The sequence below is a fragment of the Phoca vitulina genome, unplaced genomic scaffold (genome assembly GCF_004348235.1).
Source record: "Phoca vitulina isolate PV1807 unplaced genomic scaffold, GSC_HSeal_1.0 scaffold41, whole genome shotgun sequence".
Classification (NCBI taxonomy): Eukaryota; Metazoa; Chordata; class Mammalia; order Carnivora; family Phocidae; genus Phoca; species Phoca vitulina.
Genome location: NW_022589744.1, coordinates 6,061,449 through 6,081,129, shown reverse-complemented (window position 1 = coordinate 6,081,129; position 19,681 = coordinate 6,061,449). Strand labels below are relative to the sequence as shown.

General features: G+C 42.0%; 1 protein-coding gene across 1 annotated transcript in view; it reads left to right on the top strand.

Moving 5' to 3' along the window:
• The window catches only part of LOC116647994 (ATP-binding cassette sub-family A member 8-like), a 63,906-nt gene extending 45,912 nt beyond the window's left edge, over window positions 1-17,994 (top strand). Inside the window, exons 24-39 of the mRNA XM_032429706.1 lie at window positions 2,564-2,737; window positions 2,917-3,030; window positions 4,869-4,988; window positions 5,843-5,908; window positions 6,366-6,457; window positions 7,663-7,783; window positions 8,675-8,792; window positions 9,438-9,529; window positions 12,051-12,211; window positions 12,839-12,914; window positions 12,991-13,085; window positions 13,835-13,954; window positions 14,167-14,307; window positions 15,748-15,827; window positions 17,399-17,454; window positions 17,583-17,994. Of these exons, the coding sequence (XP_032285597.1) occupies window positions 2,564-2,737; window positions 2,917-3,030; window positions 4,869-4,988; window positions 5,843-5,908; window positions 6,366-6,457; window positions 7,663-7,783; window positions 8,675-8,792; window positions 9,438-9,529; window positions 12,051-12,211; window positions 12,839-12,914; window positions 12,991-13,085; window positions 13,835-13,954; window positions 14,167-14,307; window positions 15,748-15,827; window positions 17,399-17,454; window positions 17,583-17,681 (1,725 nt within the window). The 3' untranslated portion in view covers window positions 17,682-17,994. The remainder of the gene's footprint in view (window positions 1-2,563; window positions 2,738-2,916; window positions 3,031-4,868; window positions 4,989-5,842; window positions 5,909-6,365; window positions 6,458-7,662; window positions 7,784-8,674; window positions 8,793-9,437; window positions 9,530-12,050; window positions 12,212-12,838; window positions 12,915-12,990; window positions 13,086-13,834; window positions 13,955-14,166; window positions 14,308-15,747; window positions 15,828-17,398; window positions 17,455-17,582) is intronic.
• Window positions 17,995-19,681: the final 1,687 nt, after the last annotated feature.

Here is a 19,681-nt window from a genome sequence, read left to right as displayed (position 1 = left end):
ATGATTTCATTTATAGGAAATTCTCAGAAAGGTAAAATAAATTCGTAGTGACAGAAAGCAGACCTGTGGTTTCTTGCAACCAGTGCTAAAGGCTATTGACTGCAAAGGAGCGTGGGAAGTTGGGGGTTGGCGGGTAATGAAAATGCTCTATACTTTGTGAGTGTGAGACAAGAATACATGCATTTGTCAAACCCCTTGCAACTCTACTTAACAGGGATATTTTTTATTGTTTCAAAATTACATTTCAAAAAAGTTAATGAAAAAGAGATGACTGAAACAAAAGGAAATGGTATTTTGAAAATGTGAGAACTTAGATAAAAAATAAATTTCAATGTTTAACTGACAATCTGTTTATACATTTTCATTCACAGACACTCTTTCATTAATCCCAATGAATTTTTAATGTATCTACACATATTTGGAGCATCTTGTAAGGTGAAGATTCTGATTCAGTAGTTCTGGGTGGAGACAAATTTTGAGTGGCAGTCGTAGGGTGGTGAATTTATGACTAATCAACCCAGGCCAACTCACGTTAGTTTTATTTACAGATCTTAATAGAATATTCTTTAATGGTTCCATTTTTGTAACTTATTACACAAAATGACCTTGCATAACCATCTTTATCTGTTTCAAACCTCCTCCCTCTCCCAAGTAATTCTGTTGTCCAAGGGAAGGGTGTGCTATCCGGATAATGTCCTCTTCTCTTCAGTGTAGAACCTCCAGGAATCTTGGGGAATGCCATTTGCTGGCCTGATGTGACTGTCAGTCATCCTGGTGTTAACATAGTCCCAATTTAAATATGTCTCCCATGGGAAACACAAACACTCTCTTTCTCTGGCCACAATTCTATCATGGTTCTCCCAACACCGTGGCCACTGTCTGTTTGCCTCCGTTGGAACTTCTAATTCTTCCCCATTGTGCCTAAATTCTGGAACCCCTCAGAGCTGATCTCGTAGCTCTCTCATCATGCTAGAGTCATTCTCTCCTTGGCAAGCTCATCGAACCCGAGGGCTTCAAACCCCCTTTACCTAACCCGTCACTCACAGCTTTGACCCCAGCCCAGATCTCTAATTTCTAACATTACCTCCAGGGCTGATCTGAACTCCCTTCTCAGGGTCGCTACTGGGAGCAGCATCACAGACTCAAACTTCACGTCTCCAAAGCTGAATTTATGATATTCTTGAATGTGTACCCCCTTCCGTATTTCCTGCCTCCATAGATGGCAGCACCATGTATTCAGGTGCTCTGTCAGTAACCTAAAACCACAATTCGCCCCTCTCATGGCTTCACCCACAGATCAGTCCAGCACCAGAACCTTGTCAGTCGTGCGAACCGAACAGGCCTATGCTGGGAGATTTTGATATGTATCCTTAGATCAGATTACATCTAAGACGGGAGCCTCATTTAGCTAATCAGAGACCACCAGCAAATGAATTTAACTATTTATAAGTAGTTAAGTAGTATTTTTAAGTAGTTGATAAGTAGTTTTAAAATATGTAATTTAGTATGTTTATTCAGAGAATGACAAGGAATGCAAAATACATAATATTTATGAATGTAATAATAATATATATATATTTATTATATACAAAGAGACAGCACAAGTCTCTCCCCAAAGATGATGTATTTTATATATATAAAATACTATATCTTATTTATGATTATATTCTACATAAATATATAAAATAATATGTATTCTTATATACATATAAAATTGCTTTATTCTTTTAATTATAAGTAAATGATGCATTAGGGTCATTTTGGCATAGCACACATTCAAATATTTATTACCCATCCAAATATTTATGCATACATACATCAATATTATTACATTCATAAATATCATGTATTTTGTATTCCTTATCATTCTCTGAATAAACATAACCAAATCCATATTTTAAAATTACTTATCAAGTGATGTGGGGTTTGGCACAAATTAAACAATTATAATAAACAATTAAACAAGTTCGAATATATTTTTTCTTTCAAAAATAATTAAATTCAGGGCTCCTGGGTGGCTCAGTCGGTTAAGGGTCTGCTGCCTTCAGCTCAGGTCATGATGTTCGGGTCCTGGGATCGAGCCCCATGTCAGGCTCCCTGCTCAGTGGAGAGTCTGCTTCTCCCTCTGTCCCTCCCCCACTCATACTCTCTCTCTCTCTCTCTCTTTTGGTCTCTCAAATAAATAAAATCTTTAAAAAAAATAGTTAATTTGCTGATAGTCTCTGATTAGCCAAATGAGGCTCCTGTCTGAGATGTAATTTGATTTACGCTCCCATACATCATTAATCTCTATATTGTTTACTGCAGCACTAATGCCTTGATTACACTTAGCTCTTCCTTCACATATGTCTACCAGGTGTGTGATGAACATCAGTGTTGTTAAAGCAGCAAACTGATCACTCATGTTTGGAATTATCCGTATCCCTTGGTCCAGATGATGCATATAGCATGACGCAGAACTATTACAAATGAAAATTTTGTTTGAATATTTCCTTACATAAGCCATATTTTCTTAAGCCTCAAGTTGAAATGCCACTTCGTATCTTTGCTGTTTTTTAATCAGAGCAAGGCTCAGTCTCAGCTATGGATTTCGGGCCTCTTCCCTTCTGCCTACTGGTGTGGGCAGGCGCTGGTGGATGTTCCGATGTACTGCTTGATCTTCCTTCTTATGTATTTGATGGACTACGGTTTAAATGCCCAAGACACTCTATTTACAGTTGTAAATCAGATTATACAAGTAAGTGACCATCTTCATAGAACAAATACCCTGTATGATTTAATGAAAACATGTTTGCATTGATAGTTACATTGCCATAAATGAAATAACTGTAGAACCCTGTGCTCTAACCATCTTTTGGACCCTAACGTTTTCTTGGAGTGCATTTGTCTTTAACTAAACATTCCTGTTGATTTCAGATCCTGTGTGCGGTTGGTTATGCCGCCTCCCTTATCTTCTTGACATACGTGATTTCATTCATTTTTCGCAAGGGGAAAAGAAATAGTGGCATTTGGTCTTTTTGCTTCTGTATGGTAAGTATATTTCTTGTGAACATTCATTTTATGCATTTAAATACACAATTCTGAGCCAGTACTTTAAAATGTGCCCTCAGTAGAATGAAAAATTAGTATTACAGTCTAAAGTATTTTGTTTTCCTTAGGTAGGATCCTTTTCAAAATCTGCATCTTTTTCCTCTTCCTAATTTCTACGCTTGTCTCTTTTAAAACTCGCTAAATTGTTTCTAGAACCATAAAGTATTTGCCAGAAGGAAACCTGGAAGCCATTTGTGTCTTCTTTTTACTGAAAAAGAAATAAGCACAAAGACCTCCACAAAGATAATACAGGATAACAAATATTGTTGCTAACATAGTTAAAACTAGAAACCACTTCTCTATACTCTACTAGAATTAATTCCATAAAAGCAACACTTATTTTATCTAAATGAGGAAGGAAAAATATGTGTTATCTCCTAGTATCTATTCTGATTTCCTGTCATTTCAACTGCCAAAAAGTAAATTATCATTTCAACAAATATTAGTTGGCTTCCAACAATGTGTCACAAACGAAGATCGATAATGCAGAAAAAATAAGACCGTTTCAACCCTGAGAGGGCACTCAGAGGGTAAACAGAGAAGTAAATAGCCACTTACTAAAGCAAAGTGATAAGGAAAAGATTATCTCCTTTTAAAAGATTGTTTCTGTGACAACCAGAGAAGGGAAAGATTAACTCATGAAAATGAGAGCACAGATTTCCTTGAGGAACTGAAGAGTAAGATTTTAGTAGCTGGAGAAGACTGATGAGTCAGTGAATGAACAGAAACTCAGGCGAGAAAGTCCAGGCTTATCCTGGGAACTGGTAATAAGCTGGCATGGATAAGGGAAGAGAACAAAGTGCAGCGTGGGCGTGGCCCTAGTTATAAAAATATTGATTGGAACCACATTGGCCTTTAATCATGCACTCAAGAATTTATTCTACAGGCTGTGGGAAGCCGTGGAAGCTTAGAGGGCAGAACAGAAATTAGATCAGAAATATACTTTTAGGGGCGCCTGGGTGGCTCAGTTGATTAAGCAGCAGATTCTTTGATTGCAGCTCAGGTCATGATCTCAGGGTCTTGAGATCAAGCCCCACATCCGGCTCCGCGCTCAGTGGGGAGTCTGCTTGAGATTCTCCTTCTCTCTATGCCCCACGCCCCGCTCGCTTGCTCTCTCTCTCTCAAATAAATAAATAAATCTTTAAAAAAAAAAAAAGAAAGAAAGAAAGAAATATACTTTTAGGAAGAATATGCTGAATGCCATAAAAATGGTAATTTGTAACAGAAAGAAGTACAAAAACTGTTAGGAAGCTTTTATCATTGCAATGTTTTAGAAGAAAAAGTCTGAGAAAAAGGGGATACCAATACCCTTGTCCCTGTAACTATCTCTTATTCCTGAATTTTGAATTTGAGTACTTCCACTGAAGCCACTCCGGGTTGCTCCATGCTTCTCTTTCCCCACTGGTGTCCCTAACAGAAGTCTTCTCTGTTGCCGTTGCATGATTTCCAGGAGATATCAATTTGTGTTCCCTCTGATTATTGCTTATCTACTAATTTTTCCTCCAAAACCAATATAATGCCAACTTTCTTCTCTTTCTGTAATGAAAGTAAGTTATCTATTAGATCCTAGATTTGTCCAGTCATGTCTCATTCATGACACTCCCAGTTAAAGGAATCTGGCTAAGTACCTGAGAGAACATGTCGATGGAGATACGCTGAATCCCTTGTGTTTCTGAGGTGGGAGTTGAAATTAGGAATATCCTCAAGATGAGCCATCTCAATTTGGAGCATATGTGGAAATGCAGAGTGGTTAACGTGCATGTTCATATCTTCTTTAGATCACCATCTTCTCTGTGTTTATATTGCTGTTTGAGCGCTATGGACATGTCGCGCTGTACTGTGTCACCTTTTTAGTACCACACGCCACGTTAATTGGCTGTATGTTCTTATATTTTCAGGTAAGTAATGCTGCTGTCTGCCCCGGTGTCCTGGGAACTCTTAACCAGTTGTGGAAGCTATGCCTGGGGGGCTCTCCTCCATGCTGAATATACATGGCATTTAAAGATTTCTACCTCATGGATTCCGGTTGAATTCCTTCCAGATAGGGCAGTGTGCTCCAGCTGAATCATGTTAGAAAACCTGGCCCTGGTCCATGTGTGGGGAGACAGGGTAATAGGTGGTGGGAAATAGAGCAGCAAATAGGCAAATGAAATACCCCTAATCTTTGGGATCTCAAGATTCTAGAGAAGCATTCAATAGGAATAAAATCTCCACCCCCCCCTTTTTTTTCTAGATAGAAAAGTATCAACTTCTACAACTATATAGATATAGATGTAGAAGTATCAACTTCTACAAATATATGGATATAGATGTAGAAGTATGGACTTCTACGAAAGGAACAAAGATACAGTACGTGAGTGAAGATGGGGAAAGGGAGGGGAAAAAAAGGAAGGGGCCTTCTGAAGGATCAATGGACATAGGAAGGTATATGAAGCTCTGGGGGATAAGGAGAAAACACTGTTTCTCTCTCATTATTTGGGGAGGCTAACACAGATACCCAAGATTGTCTCACCAGGTAAGGAGTAACTGCTAAACCTTATTGCTTCAAATAAAAGCACAGTGCCTCATAGACCTTGGGAGGAAGGAATACCTCCTCTTGCTACACATTTTGGAATAGACATCTACCAATACCCATGGTGAAATCAGGGCACGTGTTAGTAGGACCGTTCAGTGGGTCAGTTCACAATTATATAGATAAAATTCATGAAACCAAAAAACTTCCTATTTAACCATTGTTTTTTTCCTTTTGCAGGTGTTCATATTTTATTTCCAGAATGAAGAATCAAGAAGTATAGAGCTATTTCTGGTATTCTTAATTGTAAGAACACACTTGTCTTTAACAATCTTCGTGTCTTTTACTATACTGAAACTTTTTAATTCCTGTACACACAGTGAAACTTTTTTTTATTAAGGTAAGCATATGGATATTTGTAGCCCATGGAGATAAAGTATTTGTAAAATATAGAAAAAATTTTTCTCTAAAGATTGACTGACCAGATAATATGCTTCCCAAATTTTGAAAACACTGTACCAGTATTAGCATAAGTGACATAAAGTAATGGTATTCCATAATTATATTTGTTTCCAATGCTCTGTAAACAAGATTGAAAGTGAATTTGATAGTTTCACAAATTTAAAATAGATCATTGGAAATTCGTAATGGTTTTTCCAACTGTATCTTTGGAGAAGTCCAACTACTTCTAATTCACTTCTGATGTGAAACATTTTTCTTGGAGTGCTTCTAATCACGCATCTCTCTCTCTCTTTCTTCCTAGCCTTTCCTTCATTTTATCATCTTCCTTTTTATTCTTCGATGTCTGGAATGGAAGTTTGGAAAGAAACCAATGAGGAAGGATCCCTTCTTTAGGTTGGGAGAAATCAAATTGGCTTCTTTTATTTTAGTCATTAACACTTAAAATTTTTTTCCTGCATAAATTAACAGTCAGTAAAGAACTGCCAAGTCTGAGGTAACAACCATATGCCAATACAAAAAATAGAGATCTAGGTACCTAAATCAAAGAGGATTTTAGGTAGAGAGGGAAACAGACCTGAAACATTGATTATTAAGGGCTCTGACACCATGTGCAGTAAAAGGGTGGGAAAAGCTACATGCCGCTACTTCAATTTAAATAGCAATCCATTTAAATAGATTCGTAGTTGAAGGAATGCTGCCATTCCAGGAAGGAAGGATGGAATGATCAATAGGCCAAAGACAGCAGTAATTGTCCCCTTTTTCTGTGGTAGTAAGAAGCCCAACTGGTGGATCACAGATTGGTCCAGTTATTAATGGGACTTAAAAGCTGAGACTGTCTTTTTACACCGTGCAAGGACATGGCCATAAGCATCTTATTCCCTCTGTGTCTCCCATTGGTTTCATCTTTACCTATTACAGACAGTTGAGTGGGCAACTTGCAAGATGACCTTTAACTATTTATCTATTCATCTTTAACTATTATAGACAGTTGAGTGGGCAAGGAGAAAGATGACCTTTAAGAAATCTAAGATCAATATGGGGGATTAGATTGAGGTAAGAGAGAATAGAATGACCTATATATGGGTATGAAGGACCAGACTTAAAGTGGAGGAGAAAGTGAATCTGACACACATTCCCAAGAAATGGCTAGGTTTCCGAGGAGATCAAGCATCTAACTTGTATTTTCTGAGACCATCCTGACTTCAAATACTCTGACTCATTATCCCCATGGGAATGTAATAATGCCAACATGGCAGTGGTATTAAAGCTAAGGTTTCCAGAAAGATTACATCATTAAACTATGCTATTAAAATCTTCTGTTAGATAATAGATACTAAGTTGCCCAGTGATAATGGAAAAAGAATCTTCCACAGATAAGTAGGATGAAAGGTATGTACGAAGCAAGGGTCACTAAATATAGCAGTACCCTTGATAGGAACTAGGTTGGGAAGGGAGGAAGAGTCACCTCACTGAAAGGAGGTTATAATAGTTTATTAATTACCCGACCTACTCAAAGCATAAGATTTAAAGAATGCAGTATTCTTAATACAAGGATGAAAACCCCGTATCGATGATTCATGGATGGCTCTTGACTCTAGAATTTCTCCAAGAAGCAACGATGTTTATGAAAATCCAGAAGCACCAGAAGGGGAGGATGAAGATGTTCAACTGGAAAGAATGAGAACAGCAGATGCCTTGAATTCCACAAACTTTGATGAGGTAACACCTATGAAGTACTCATTTCATCAAATAACACAAACATTGGTCAGTTAACGTAGTCAGTCTAGGAGTCTGATCTTCAAATAATCCTGGTCTATACAAGCACAGATCATGACTTCCTTTTAGTAAGTAATCATCTTGTTTACATTGAAACAAACAGATTAAAAGTCACGTCAACAATAAAAAAATTAAAAAAAAAAAAAAAGTCACGTCACCTCAGTTTGTTGTCCTTGGAGTAAAAACCAAGAAATGGAGTACAACTGAAGTTGCAAAAGCCAAGAAAGAACTTTATTTTATTTTTTAAAGATTTTATTTATTTATTTGAAACAGCACACATGCAGGGGTGGGGGAGGTGGGGGTCGGGGGAGGGGAGGCGGGGCAGAGGGAGAGGGAGAAGCAGACTCTCTGCTGAGCAGTGAGTCCTAGGTGGGGCTCGATCCCAGGACCCTGAGATCATGACCTGAGCTGAAGGCAGACGCTTCACTGACTGAGCCAGCCAGGTGCCCCAGAACTTGTGAATTTTAGAATGGGAAAAAAGCGACACATTAGCACTGCTCCTTGGAGAATGGCACTGTATGGACTGCAGGGAAAAGTCTGGTCGGCAGCCCGTTGTCTTGTCCTTAGAGCAGGACTCAGTACTTCTCCAAGTCTCTTTGCTCCTGTTCTGCACAGAATAATGTGCTTCTGAGTCACTGCCTTGGTAGGAGGGGAAAACGACCATCTCTTCTCTCCAAGACTGAGGACCAGGATTGGAGAATGGCCAGGAAAGGTGTCCCCTCATGGAAGGTCTCCTGTGATGGCATGGCTTGTGTCGTGAGGGGCCACACCAATGGGAGGACAGAGCTTCAAAGTTCATGGAGAGAATTAAGTTCTGATGTGATTTACTTACAGAAACCGGTCATTATCTCCAGCTGCCTGCGCAAAGAGTATGCAGGGAAAAGGAAATGCTGCTTTTCCAAGAGGAAGAAGAAAATCGCCACAAGAAATGTCTCTTTCTGTGTGAGAAAAGGTTTGACCCCTATGGCCCTTCCCCCGGTGGCCTGGGGCCCTCGTGAGCTTTATTATGTCTTGATGAGAATCGTTCTGTACATCGCCTCTTGGTTTCCCACACAGACCCATCAGCAGGTGACCTTGACAACACCTCGACATGTCCCATTTCTAAGTTGAATTAATCAACATCTACACGGAAACCATAAGCACTCTATTAAAACAAACCACTGAAGCCATGACGTATCTATTTCGTGAGCATGATTGATTTCCTAGTGTTTGTTCTATTTCATAAGAGAACGAACTGGGGTTGTGCCCAGTGCAGTCTGAAGGCTTGAGCAGCAGCTGTTGAGATGACCTCATTTTGTGTACTGACCACAGTACTTAGGGTCACAGGAGACAGAGTCTGACACACTGGCTTCCAAGAGGGGCTGTACCCCTTCCAATCGGTGTGACCGTGGGCAGCTAACCTCATCTCTGAGAGCCATCCCCAAATATGTACACAGGGATTATGACAACAACCTCTCAGGCTTGACGAGTAAATGAGACACCGTATATAAAGCACAGAGCACAACACTTGTCACATAGCAAGACTTCAGACTGTGTTTTATTCTTAATTTTACTATTAAAGTCAATTCATATTAAGTGCAACCAATTTTTTTTTCAGGTGAGGTTTTAGGATTATTAGGACACAATGGAGCTGGGAAAAGCACATCCATTAAGGTGGTAACTGGAGACACGAAACCGACTGCCGGACAGGTAGATGAATTGTGTGGAGAATGTGCTATCTCGTGGTGCTCAGAATAAACTTGTAAGATGTGAAAGCTTTGTAAAGAGCAAATCTCATTTAGTCATTAGATGACAGAAGTAGTTAAAGTTGCAGACTAACATCTTCACAAAGTTAACGTGTTCATACATGGAAAAATTAATCACTGGCAGGGAATAATTACTTATGCCTTCAACGACATCTAGAGGGAATGTCCAGTATCTGATCAGAAATAACATCACAATCTACACAGGCCTTAGTTATCATACCATAAAACACATGGAGTTGCACTTTTTTTTTCTTGGCAACTATCTGTTTCCATGTATTAACAGTGAGTGCAGTGTAACACATTACATTTTTGGTTTTGATTTTTTTTTGAAGATTTTATTTATTTATTTGAGAGAGAGAGAGCACAAGCAGGGAGAGGGGCAGATGGAGAAGGAGAAGCAGACTCCCCATCGAGCAGGGAGCCCGACGCGGGGCTCGATCCCAGGACCCTGGGATCATGACCTGAGCCGAAGGCAGACGCTTAACCGACTGAGCCACCCAGGCGCCCCCTTGATTTTTTTTTTAATGGAAGTATAGTTGACATACAGGATTTGTACTTTCAATGGGCATTGTCTTCCCAGTATGTAATGCTTTAATCTTGAATTAAAATTAAAAAAAAAAAAACCTTTATTAAGCCATTATATTCATTGTCCTCCACAAAGTGCTTGGATCCTGAGACATATATTTTTGTAGAAATACACTATTTCTTGGGAGTGTTTTCAAAGAATGATTCAAAATTGAGCAACAGGGATACGAAGTGAACTTGAGTCCTACATGCAGTTGAACCATGTAAGATGGTCAGACACCAGAAAAAGAGCTGAGATTTAGTAAAGAGGGGACAACACAATAGAGTATAGAGAACATATTTCCCCCCAAATTCTATGGCAGAAAATAGAACGCTTTAAGAGCTCCTTTGGAAAGGATGTCCAGGGATTTTAGAGAACAGAATATAAGGCAGAGAGAGGTCTGTGGCACCACACCAGGGGAGAGGGGCTGGTGCTCAAGCCCAGAAGGGAAAAGACCTCCGGGAATGTGATTGATAAATATGCCACCAAAGACGGAGGAGAAAATAAATATTCATAATCCCTCCAAAGCCGAGATGAGAGCACGTGATGGTGAACGGGGGCTGCTCAGGGATGTTGGTGGCTTGCTCGACCCTAACTGGATTCCTTAGCTTAGTGGAGACCACGCTCCAATTGAGTCACCATCTGGACCCTAAATCATTATTTCATTTCTCATTAAACATGGGCAAAAAAGGAGGTAGTAACTGTTCACAGATATATGATAATGAACTATTTAAAAGGTAAGTAAGATCTGAGTTAACAAAGCGAACTCTTTGGGTGTCATGAAATTAGCTTTAATCAGATCAGCCAGTGTGATCTTTATAAACAATACTATCGTCCTACTTCAATATTTTCAACAACCTCTTACTGCACTAAGGCTGAAGGACCCCCCTCCCCACATCCCTCTGGCTCGTCCGGAGGGGCCGATTATCATATCCCTTCCTCACTCTGCACCAGGCCCCCAGCTTTGCCTCGGGTCTAAAAACAGATCGAGCTTCATCAGGGCACAGGGCTTTGCTCTGCTCCAAATTCCTTTCGTCTGGGCTTTTCCATGGCAGGTGCCCTGTCCCTCTTCTGCCCCAGTGGTCCCTCAGCAGACAGGGCCCTCTCTAATCATCCTACCTAGTGATGTTAGTTAGTCCCCGCCCCCAGCATCCTGACTACTTCCGTTAGAACACCACTTAGGAGCTGTCTGTATTCCAGCCGCTCATTTTTCTACTTGTTTATTGCCCAATTTGCTCAGCAGAATGAAAACACAAGTAACAAGGGTGCTGGCTATTCCATTCCCCACTGTATCCAAAGCAGACAGCACAACATTTGTTACGTGCTCAAAAGACACGCGCTCACTGAGTGTGTTCAATAGTGAGGAATTCCATTCATAAATTCATATACTTGTTTCCTGATTGTGATAAAAAAAAATTGGATATAACCGGTTGGCCATGATGGCAAGACATATTTGCGAGATACTTGATTTTTCAGCTTAGATTAGGGGGTGCACACACTTGTTTTCATGTGTTTACTCTCTGACAACCTCTCTCCAACACAGAATGATTATAGATTATTCAGCCCAATTAGGACTTAGAGAGTTTCTAGTTTTTCTAGGTTTGTAAGGAGAAAGAGGCCATTGTGGGGTGCCTGGGTGGCTCAGTCGTTAAGTGTCTGCCTTCGGCTCAGGTCATGATCCCGGGGTCCTGGGATCAAGCCCCCACATCGGGCTCACTGCTCCGCGGGAAGCTTGCTTCTCTCTCTCCCACTCCCCCTGCTTGTGTTCCCTCTCTCGCTGTGTCTCTCTCTGTCAAATAAATAAATAAAATCTTAAAAAAAAAAAAAAAAAGAAGCCATTGAGAAATGCAGGAAAGACAAACCCAGAAGGCAGGCTCTGAGAGTGAACTTTTCTCTGCAGGTCCTACTTAAAGGGAGCAGCGGGGAGGGCTCCTTGGGCTTCCTAGGGTACTGTCCCCAGGAGAACGTGCTGTGGCCCAATCTGACCATGAAGGAGCACCTGGAGGTGTTTGCTGCCATTAAAGGGCTGAGGAAAGCGGACGCAGCCATCACCATCTCGAGGTGGGTGAGAGCCACACCTGTTCTATACCTGCGGGGGCAGGAGACGGTTGGGAGTGAGGAGCTTCACTGTCAGATCAGGACAGGAGACTGAACCCTGACCCAGATCACACTGGGTAGATTCCCCACTAGAAACTGGTTTCCCAGATTTCAAAGTGTTAATTTTCTTCTCATAGTAAATATAAAAGTAGTAACCGTTGGTGAAAGTTATCAAAAATACTAAAATTTAAGTATAAAGTATTTCTCATAGACCAACTATTTAAAAATCATGAAATGGGCTTATATTCTTTTAAAAGGGAAAACTATCTGGAGGGATCAAACCAGCCAGTTTAAGATTGCCTGGCCTGGGGCCCCTAGGTGGCTCAGTCAGTTAAGCGTCTGCCTTCAGCTTAGGTCATGATCTGGGGTCCTGAGATCAAGCCCCGGGTTGGGCTCCCTGCTCAGTGGGCAGTCAGCTTCTCCCTCTCTCTCTGCCCCTCCCCCCCCAATAAATAAATAAACTCTTTTAAAAAAATTGCCTGGCATCTATTTTCTGAACTGCATTTCTGAGCTCTGCTCCCCATCCCTGTGCTGTGTGGCCCATCCTCGTACCAACTTCCTTACTGTGATGCTCCATTGTGTTTGCTCCAGGTTGGTGGATGCGCTCAAGCTGCAGGACCAGCTGAAGCAGCCCGTGAAGGCCTTATCCGAGGGAATAAAGAGGAAGGTAAGGGGGGAGAGGGCTCAGTGTTACTCTGCGCACCCCACACGTCGGTGCCAGACATGCTGTTCTCCCATTCCAGGTGTGCTTCGCACTGAGCATCCTGGGAAACCCATCGGTGGTGCTTCTGGACGAGCCGTCCACGGGGGTGGACCCCGAGGGGCAGCAGCAGATGTGGTAAGGGACGCTATCCAGTCACGGACGGCCCCAAAGCCTTGCAGGAAATTTGTGAATTGTTTTACTTGTGTAAAAATGGTCCCTTAAACTGTTTCTTAATGTGGGGGGGGGGGAGGAGGGAAAACACCTCTCAATATCATAAGTAACACCAATATTTCGTGAAACAAACACCAACCCTCTCCCTGATAATATTTCATCATTGAAGGAAAAATAAGCATTGGCAGGACCCAGACACACTCACTGTAAGTAGTACCATTGGCCCAGTGATCTTTTAGGTAGGGGTGGTGCATCCCTGGGCCACGGGGACCGTGGCCAGTGCTGGGGGAGGGGGAGAATGGTAATTCCCATTAGGTTGTAAAGGTGGGGGCGGGTTCTGGATGTTATCTTGAATATTTATTCTGCATTTATTTTCTCCTACTAGGTTGTGACCCCCCCTGTTGTTGAATTCTGTCTCTCTGTTCCTTGGCACAGCCCTTTCATGAACAATCTCTTGCTCAGCATTTCTCTCTCAACACAAGCTCGGGATAAACTCTGTGTTCCCGGACAGCTCCTCTTCTAGTGCCTACCTCCGCCTCACGCCCTCACCTGGCTCGCCCTTCCTCCTCCCACCTGCCCTCTCAAGGGTCCTCCCTTGCTTGAGCTCCTTTTGCTAATTACTCACAGGCATGCCGGTTAAAAATTCTTTTCCCCGCCCATCTATGATTAATTCGAAATCTTTCTTCACTGCAAATGGTCTTTTGACGATTTAGGCAGGTGATCCGGGCCACCTTCAAAGACACAGAGAGGGGTGCCCTCCTGACGACCCACTACATGGCAGAGGCTGAGGCCGTGTGTGATCGCGTGGCCATCATGGTGTCCGGGAAGCTGAGGTGGGTGCCCGTCCCCGCCCACACTCCCCCCCGCCGGCAACAGGTGCATGGCTGGAGGAGTTTGTCCGCGCACAGCGCGACTATAGCTACTGCATCTGGGTCTAACAGTGACGCCCTGGAGACGACCCTAGCAGCAAATCAGGAGTCTCAAACATTGTGTGCCCGGTCTCTTTCCCCTTTCTGTGACGACCTCATCCTCCTCTGACCTCCAGATGTATCGGTTCCATCCAACACCTGAAGAGTAAATTTGGTAAGAATTATCTGCTGGAGATGAAGGTGAAGACCCCGGAGCAGAGGGAAAGCCTCCATCGTGAAATTCTGAGGGTTTTCCCCCAGGCTGCCCGGCAAGAAAGGTAAAGTTGGTTGCTGAGTTTGATCTGATACCAAATGTCAGCTTTTCCTTGCTGGTTTCATTCATTTTTTGTCATTAGAGTCCATATTTAGCCCAAAAGGAAATCTAAAAGAAAGTATCTGTTGGACACTGCAGAAACTAAATTTGAGAAGAGGAGAGCTGGATGGAAAATCGGAGGTAACATGTGTTGCAGTCTTACTAGCTGCCAGATACCGTCCTGGTCTCGTGCTGTCGTATTTAATCCGCACTGAAACTTTCCGAGGTAGACACTGTTTTTCCAGTGAAAAATGAGATGATTTCAAAAAAGCATTGTGAGCGTCTGGCCACTACAAGGACCTTAATAAATAGAATTGATTATTATCTTTAAGCATAGGAAACTGAGAAGTTAGGTCACACGACAGAGCTAACAAGTGGCATAGGTAGAATAGAAAGCTAATTATTTTCTTTCAAATCTATTAACACTTCCAATTTTATACACAGTCTGGTCATGGAACAGTTCTCAGGAAAATCATACAGTAAAAATCAAAGATTAACTTTAGAGTCATTTTTAACACCTAGAATTTACTGCAGAAGACAGATGATTTAGGAGTTGGGGGAAAAACAGATAGAAAAGAGTAATAATAAGTCATAACAATATGGTGGGAAAATATATTTCTACACTGGAGTATAAATGTCAAAGCAAATGCTGTACCTCAATGTGCAGCCCACGACCAAATAGAAATAGGTCATAAAGGCACAGGGAATGAGCAGAATAGATGAGAATGATCGCCCCGTAAATAGAGGAAACAGTATCTTATGAAATGAAATCAAAATCTTCCTGATTTTCAAATGATAAAAAGACAAACGTTAATCTGAGAAACAAATTATTTAAAAAAAAAAAAAAAAACTGTTCCTGAACATTATTTGGTGCTGAATTCCTGGCGATTTCCAGTCTCCTCGTCAGAGACTCAATAATAACCTAAATTAGAAAAGTAGTTTGGCAATGAATCATGGAACACTGCGTCAAAAACTAATGATGTAATGGATGGTGATTAACATAACATAATAAAAAGAAAAGTAGTTTGGGTAACATGGGGCAAGGTTGGAGAGGTAAGAGTTCTCTAGAGAAAAGACCTAGACCCCCACCTGAGTTCAGTGACTTTAAGAAACTATGTGGCATCAGTTCCTGGTGGAAGATGAAGCTCGAGAAGCAAGTGTTCAGCTGAAAAGATAAGGTGGCAGGCAACTTTGGAAATGTCCACATTTCATCTGCCCCACACCTGCTCCTCTCCATCCCAAGCCTCTCCCCTCACCGGGTTCTCCTTGTGAACAGCCTCACCCTAGGCATTTCGCCTGCCCCACACTGACTCTTATTTATCAGGATAACGACCAGAGACAGGGTCGCAGCCAGCTTGCCCCCGCACAGGTGGTATCAGCCTCAGCCCCACCTCTCTCCCTGCAGGTACTCTTCTGTGATGGTCTATAAACTGCCAGTGGAAAATGTGCGACCTTTAGCGCAAGCTTTCTGCGCATTAGAGAAGGGTAAGAGCGATAAACTTTGAAATGAGATCCCAGGAAGCAGATAATTCCAGATCATAGACTAATCCATTGGCCTGACAAAAACAGAATGGGAGCTAAGGTGTTAATTTTAAAGATTTTATTTGTTTATTTATTTTAAGAGAAAGAGAGCACGAGTGGGCAGAGTGGGGGAGAGAGAGAGAGAGAGAGAGAGAGAATCTCAAGCAGACTCCGTGCTCAGCATGGAGCCCAACACGGGGCTTGATCCCACGACCCTGAGATCCTGACCTGAGCCGAAATCAAGAGTCAGACACTTAATCGACTGTGCCACCCAAGCACCTCTAAGGTGTTAATTTTTAAAGTTAAAAATTGCCAATTGAACTTTAGGGGCACAAAAAAATCAAAGAAGTGGAGGTATTCTGTGTTGGGGTGTTGGGGGGCAGGGGCTTAATGGGAGTGATTTTACTTTTGCTTTGTGGGGTTTTTGCATGTGTTTTTGTATATATGTGTATATATATGTATATATATATATATAGGGAAAACCTAAATCAAAATTCAGTTGTGTATGCATTCAAGGAGGACACTTTCTTTGGGAACATTGATGCATGATGCATGTTTACAGTTTAATTTTATATGGACTTGCATGTTACTTATGGCCTTAGGCTGTGTATTAAGAAACTGGCCTCCTGTCTGGTTATTAAAACAATCTTCCTGTGTCTGTTGCACTTCACAGCTAGCCACACTGCATCTGTCATCACCACCCCGTGTTTGTCTTGCCACCTGAGCTCATTAACTCTGCCTCTCTGAACTGTGCTAGCCGGAACTCCCTCCCTATATGCTCTTTTCATTGTCACGGCTCAGTGATCTTTTTGCTTGCTTGTCACCTTCCCTAAGGAAGAGATTCAAGTCTCCTGGTTCTAGAAGACTCTTTGTACTCCTGCCGATAGCATTGATAGCCACAGGGACACCCCCTTTCCATTCTCTGCACCGAGCACCCCAACCTTCTGGACCACGTGATCATGCAAACACTCCCAGATTGGCACCGTGGCCAGTACTGGCCTGGTACTGTTGGTGACATTTCCAGGCTGCTGCCTCCTATCAGGGCTCTGACTACCCTTCCCATCTATTCTGGTCAAGGAGAAAGGTTTTCAACTCACTTAGGAGCAAGAGGTCACGGTAGAAAGAGGGTCACAAAGGATACCTGCTCCCCAGGAAACCTCAGACATCTTTCTCCATAGTCTTCTGAGGCTTCCCTTTGCAAAACATGTCTTCCTTCCACCTCTTCTTATGCTCAGTGTGCAAAAGCACTAGCTCACGCGTACCGGGAAGGAAACCTTTGCAGCACTGTTTCCTGCTTAAGTAGAAATCTCCAACACTGTGCTAAATGAGCATAGCACGCACACTTTTCTCCCCAAACCCAAGTGAATGCATGGGTGTATTTTTAACTGCATGCCATACTTAAATCAGGAACATTTTTATCTAAACTTTTTTATTTAAGATTTTTTAAAAATTGCTATTTGTATGGTATGCTGACTTCTGAGACTGTCTGGGTATAAAAATATATGAACTCCTAACGTCCATCCGTCCTTCTGCAGTTAAACAGAGCTTTGACCTGGAGGAGTACAGCCTCTCCCAGTCCACCCTGGAGCAGGTGGGTCAGTGTGTGGGACTCGGTTCATCCATGCACTATGAATGTACAGCGTGAGCGACGCTTTGCACTCACTTGGAGCTACGGAGGCAGTGTGGCCTCTCTCCCTCTTTATTTCTTGTCTGTCTCAGGTTTTCCTGGAACTCTCCAAGAAACAGGAGCTGGATGACTTTGATGAAGAACTTGACCCTTCAGTGAGGAGGAAACTCCTCCCACAGGAAGACCCTTAAAGCCCAAATACCCTATGTTTCCATTCAAGCATGTGGTTATTTTTTAAGACATTTATTTTTATAGCATCAATGTCATATTTTTAGCAACTGCATTATAAGCACTGACATGGTTCTTCCTGTGGTGGAGAGGAGGGGGGAGCAATGCCTGGGCAGTCCCTGCTACCACGTGGACAGAGGCCCGTGGCTGAGCCCACCTCCCAGTCACTGCCTCTGTGTCTCTGCAGGTCACCCTGATTCCACTTTTCTGTACAATACTGAATAAATAAATTTACTTTTATGAGGTCGTTTCATTTTTTTTTTGAGTACCGTAAGCACATTTTGTTTAATTTTTTATCAAAACCTTAAAAAATACTTTTTCTAACCTAGGCTGGGAAGTCCGTACATTTATTCTTCTACAAGTTTGATACTTTGTGAAGCTGGTATTTTAGTAAGAACTTTAAGTGATCATGTCAAAAGCATCATACTTTTTAAAATAGATTTTTGTGTATATTCTTATGGCTTAAAAATATTAAACCATCATTGGCCATAATATCTGATATCAGTATATTTGAAAACATATCTGCTGGTAACAATCAATAGTATAGACATAGTCTGATACTTGCTATTAGGAATTTATTGTACTTTTTGGATTTCTGTGAATCAGTGAAGTCCCACTTTCATTGTATTTTAAAATCAAGGCTTTAGAGTTGCCTGTTTTTGTAACTGACCTTTTGTGGATATTTGCCACTTGGTCTAAGAATATTGATCCATGTAGTAAGAAGTCAAATGACCAAGTTGGTGGGAAATACAAATCTTGTATGTGCAGTTTTGAAATACATTCTCTATTTCAAGTATTTTCACGTGTCTTTTTCTCGACTAAGTGGCCTCCCTATTTACAAATTCATTGAAATCAAATTGAAAAAAGTTCTGATATAAGAGCTAGTTTACCGCTTTCATCAACATGTTACCAAATGTAAAGAAAGAAAAAACACCACACCATGATTAAGGAAGTTAAAGGTGGTGGCAAACAGAGACATTTCCTAGAACAGTGTTGTTGTTGTTGTTGTTTTAAATACTGGCTGTGATTACCTTGCATAAAATGTAGTTAAACAAGATTTTCTGAGTTGTGAAGATGATTCTCTGAGCAGATTTCCCCTCCAGTTCTGACTTTGCATGTCCTTTCTTCCCTTTGGAATCTCTGACCCTCTCAGACTCAGATAATTTTGAGCAGCTCAGAAAATTCTGTTCTGGAGAGCACGCCTCCCATGCTCTCTTCCCAAGGTCCATTTGCTCATCTTGTGCTGGTGTGTGGTATGTGCTGGTGGGCTGGTTTGTGCAAGCGCACCCTGATTGCCCCTTTAATCTCTCTTGAGAAGGTAGGGATCCTGTCCTCCCTCTGTATTCCTACCAAGCAGAATATGCCAAAGAACATGCTGTTCAGTGTTCAAGGTCAGGGCTCCAGGGGTGGCCAACCTGGAAGGGCTCCTTTGTAACAAAGACTATCCAGATGGCAGGCTTTGCTCTCCTGGGAGCGCTGCTCGTGCAAGAAGGGGAGAAGCTACAAGTGAGTAGTTGCGAAGCGAGTTACCATGCTATGCAACCTCACTGCAGATGGGTCCCTGCAGCGGATGCTTTGTCCCAGTCGCCGCTCCTGGACACCCAGTGCATAAGGTCCCCCCAGTAAACCTACCTCTCCATCGCCATCTTCGGTCATCTCTTCAGTCTTTCTGGGCCATCACCCACCCTCGGCTTAGAGTCTGCGTGGCTGGGGGACACAGCTAAGGATGAAAACATGAGCAAAACTCAGTTCCTGCCTTCAGCAACTGATGCTGTGTGGCACAGTGGAAGTCGACCTAAATTCAGTCTGGGGTCTACCATTTACTACTTGTGCACCCCTAGTTTACTGTCTTCAGCACGGAGCTACTAGTACCCACCTCGGAGGGTTACCGCGACCACCCAAAGCGACAAACGCGGTAACAGCGTCAGCTGTTCACCAGCGTCCAGTGACTCCAAGAAGTGCT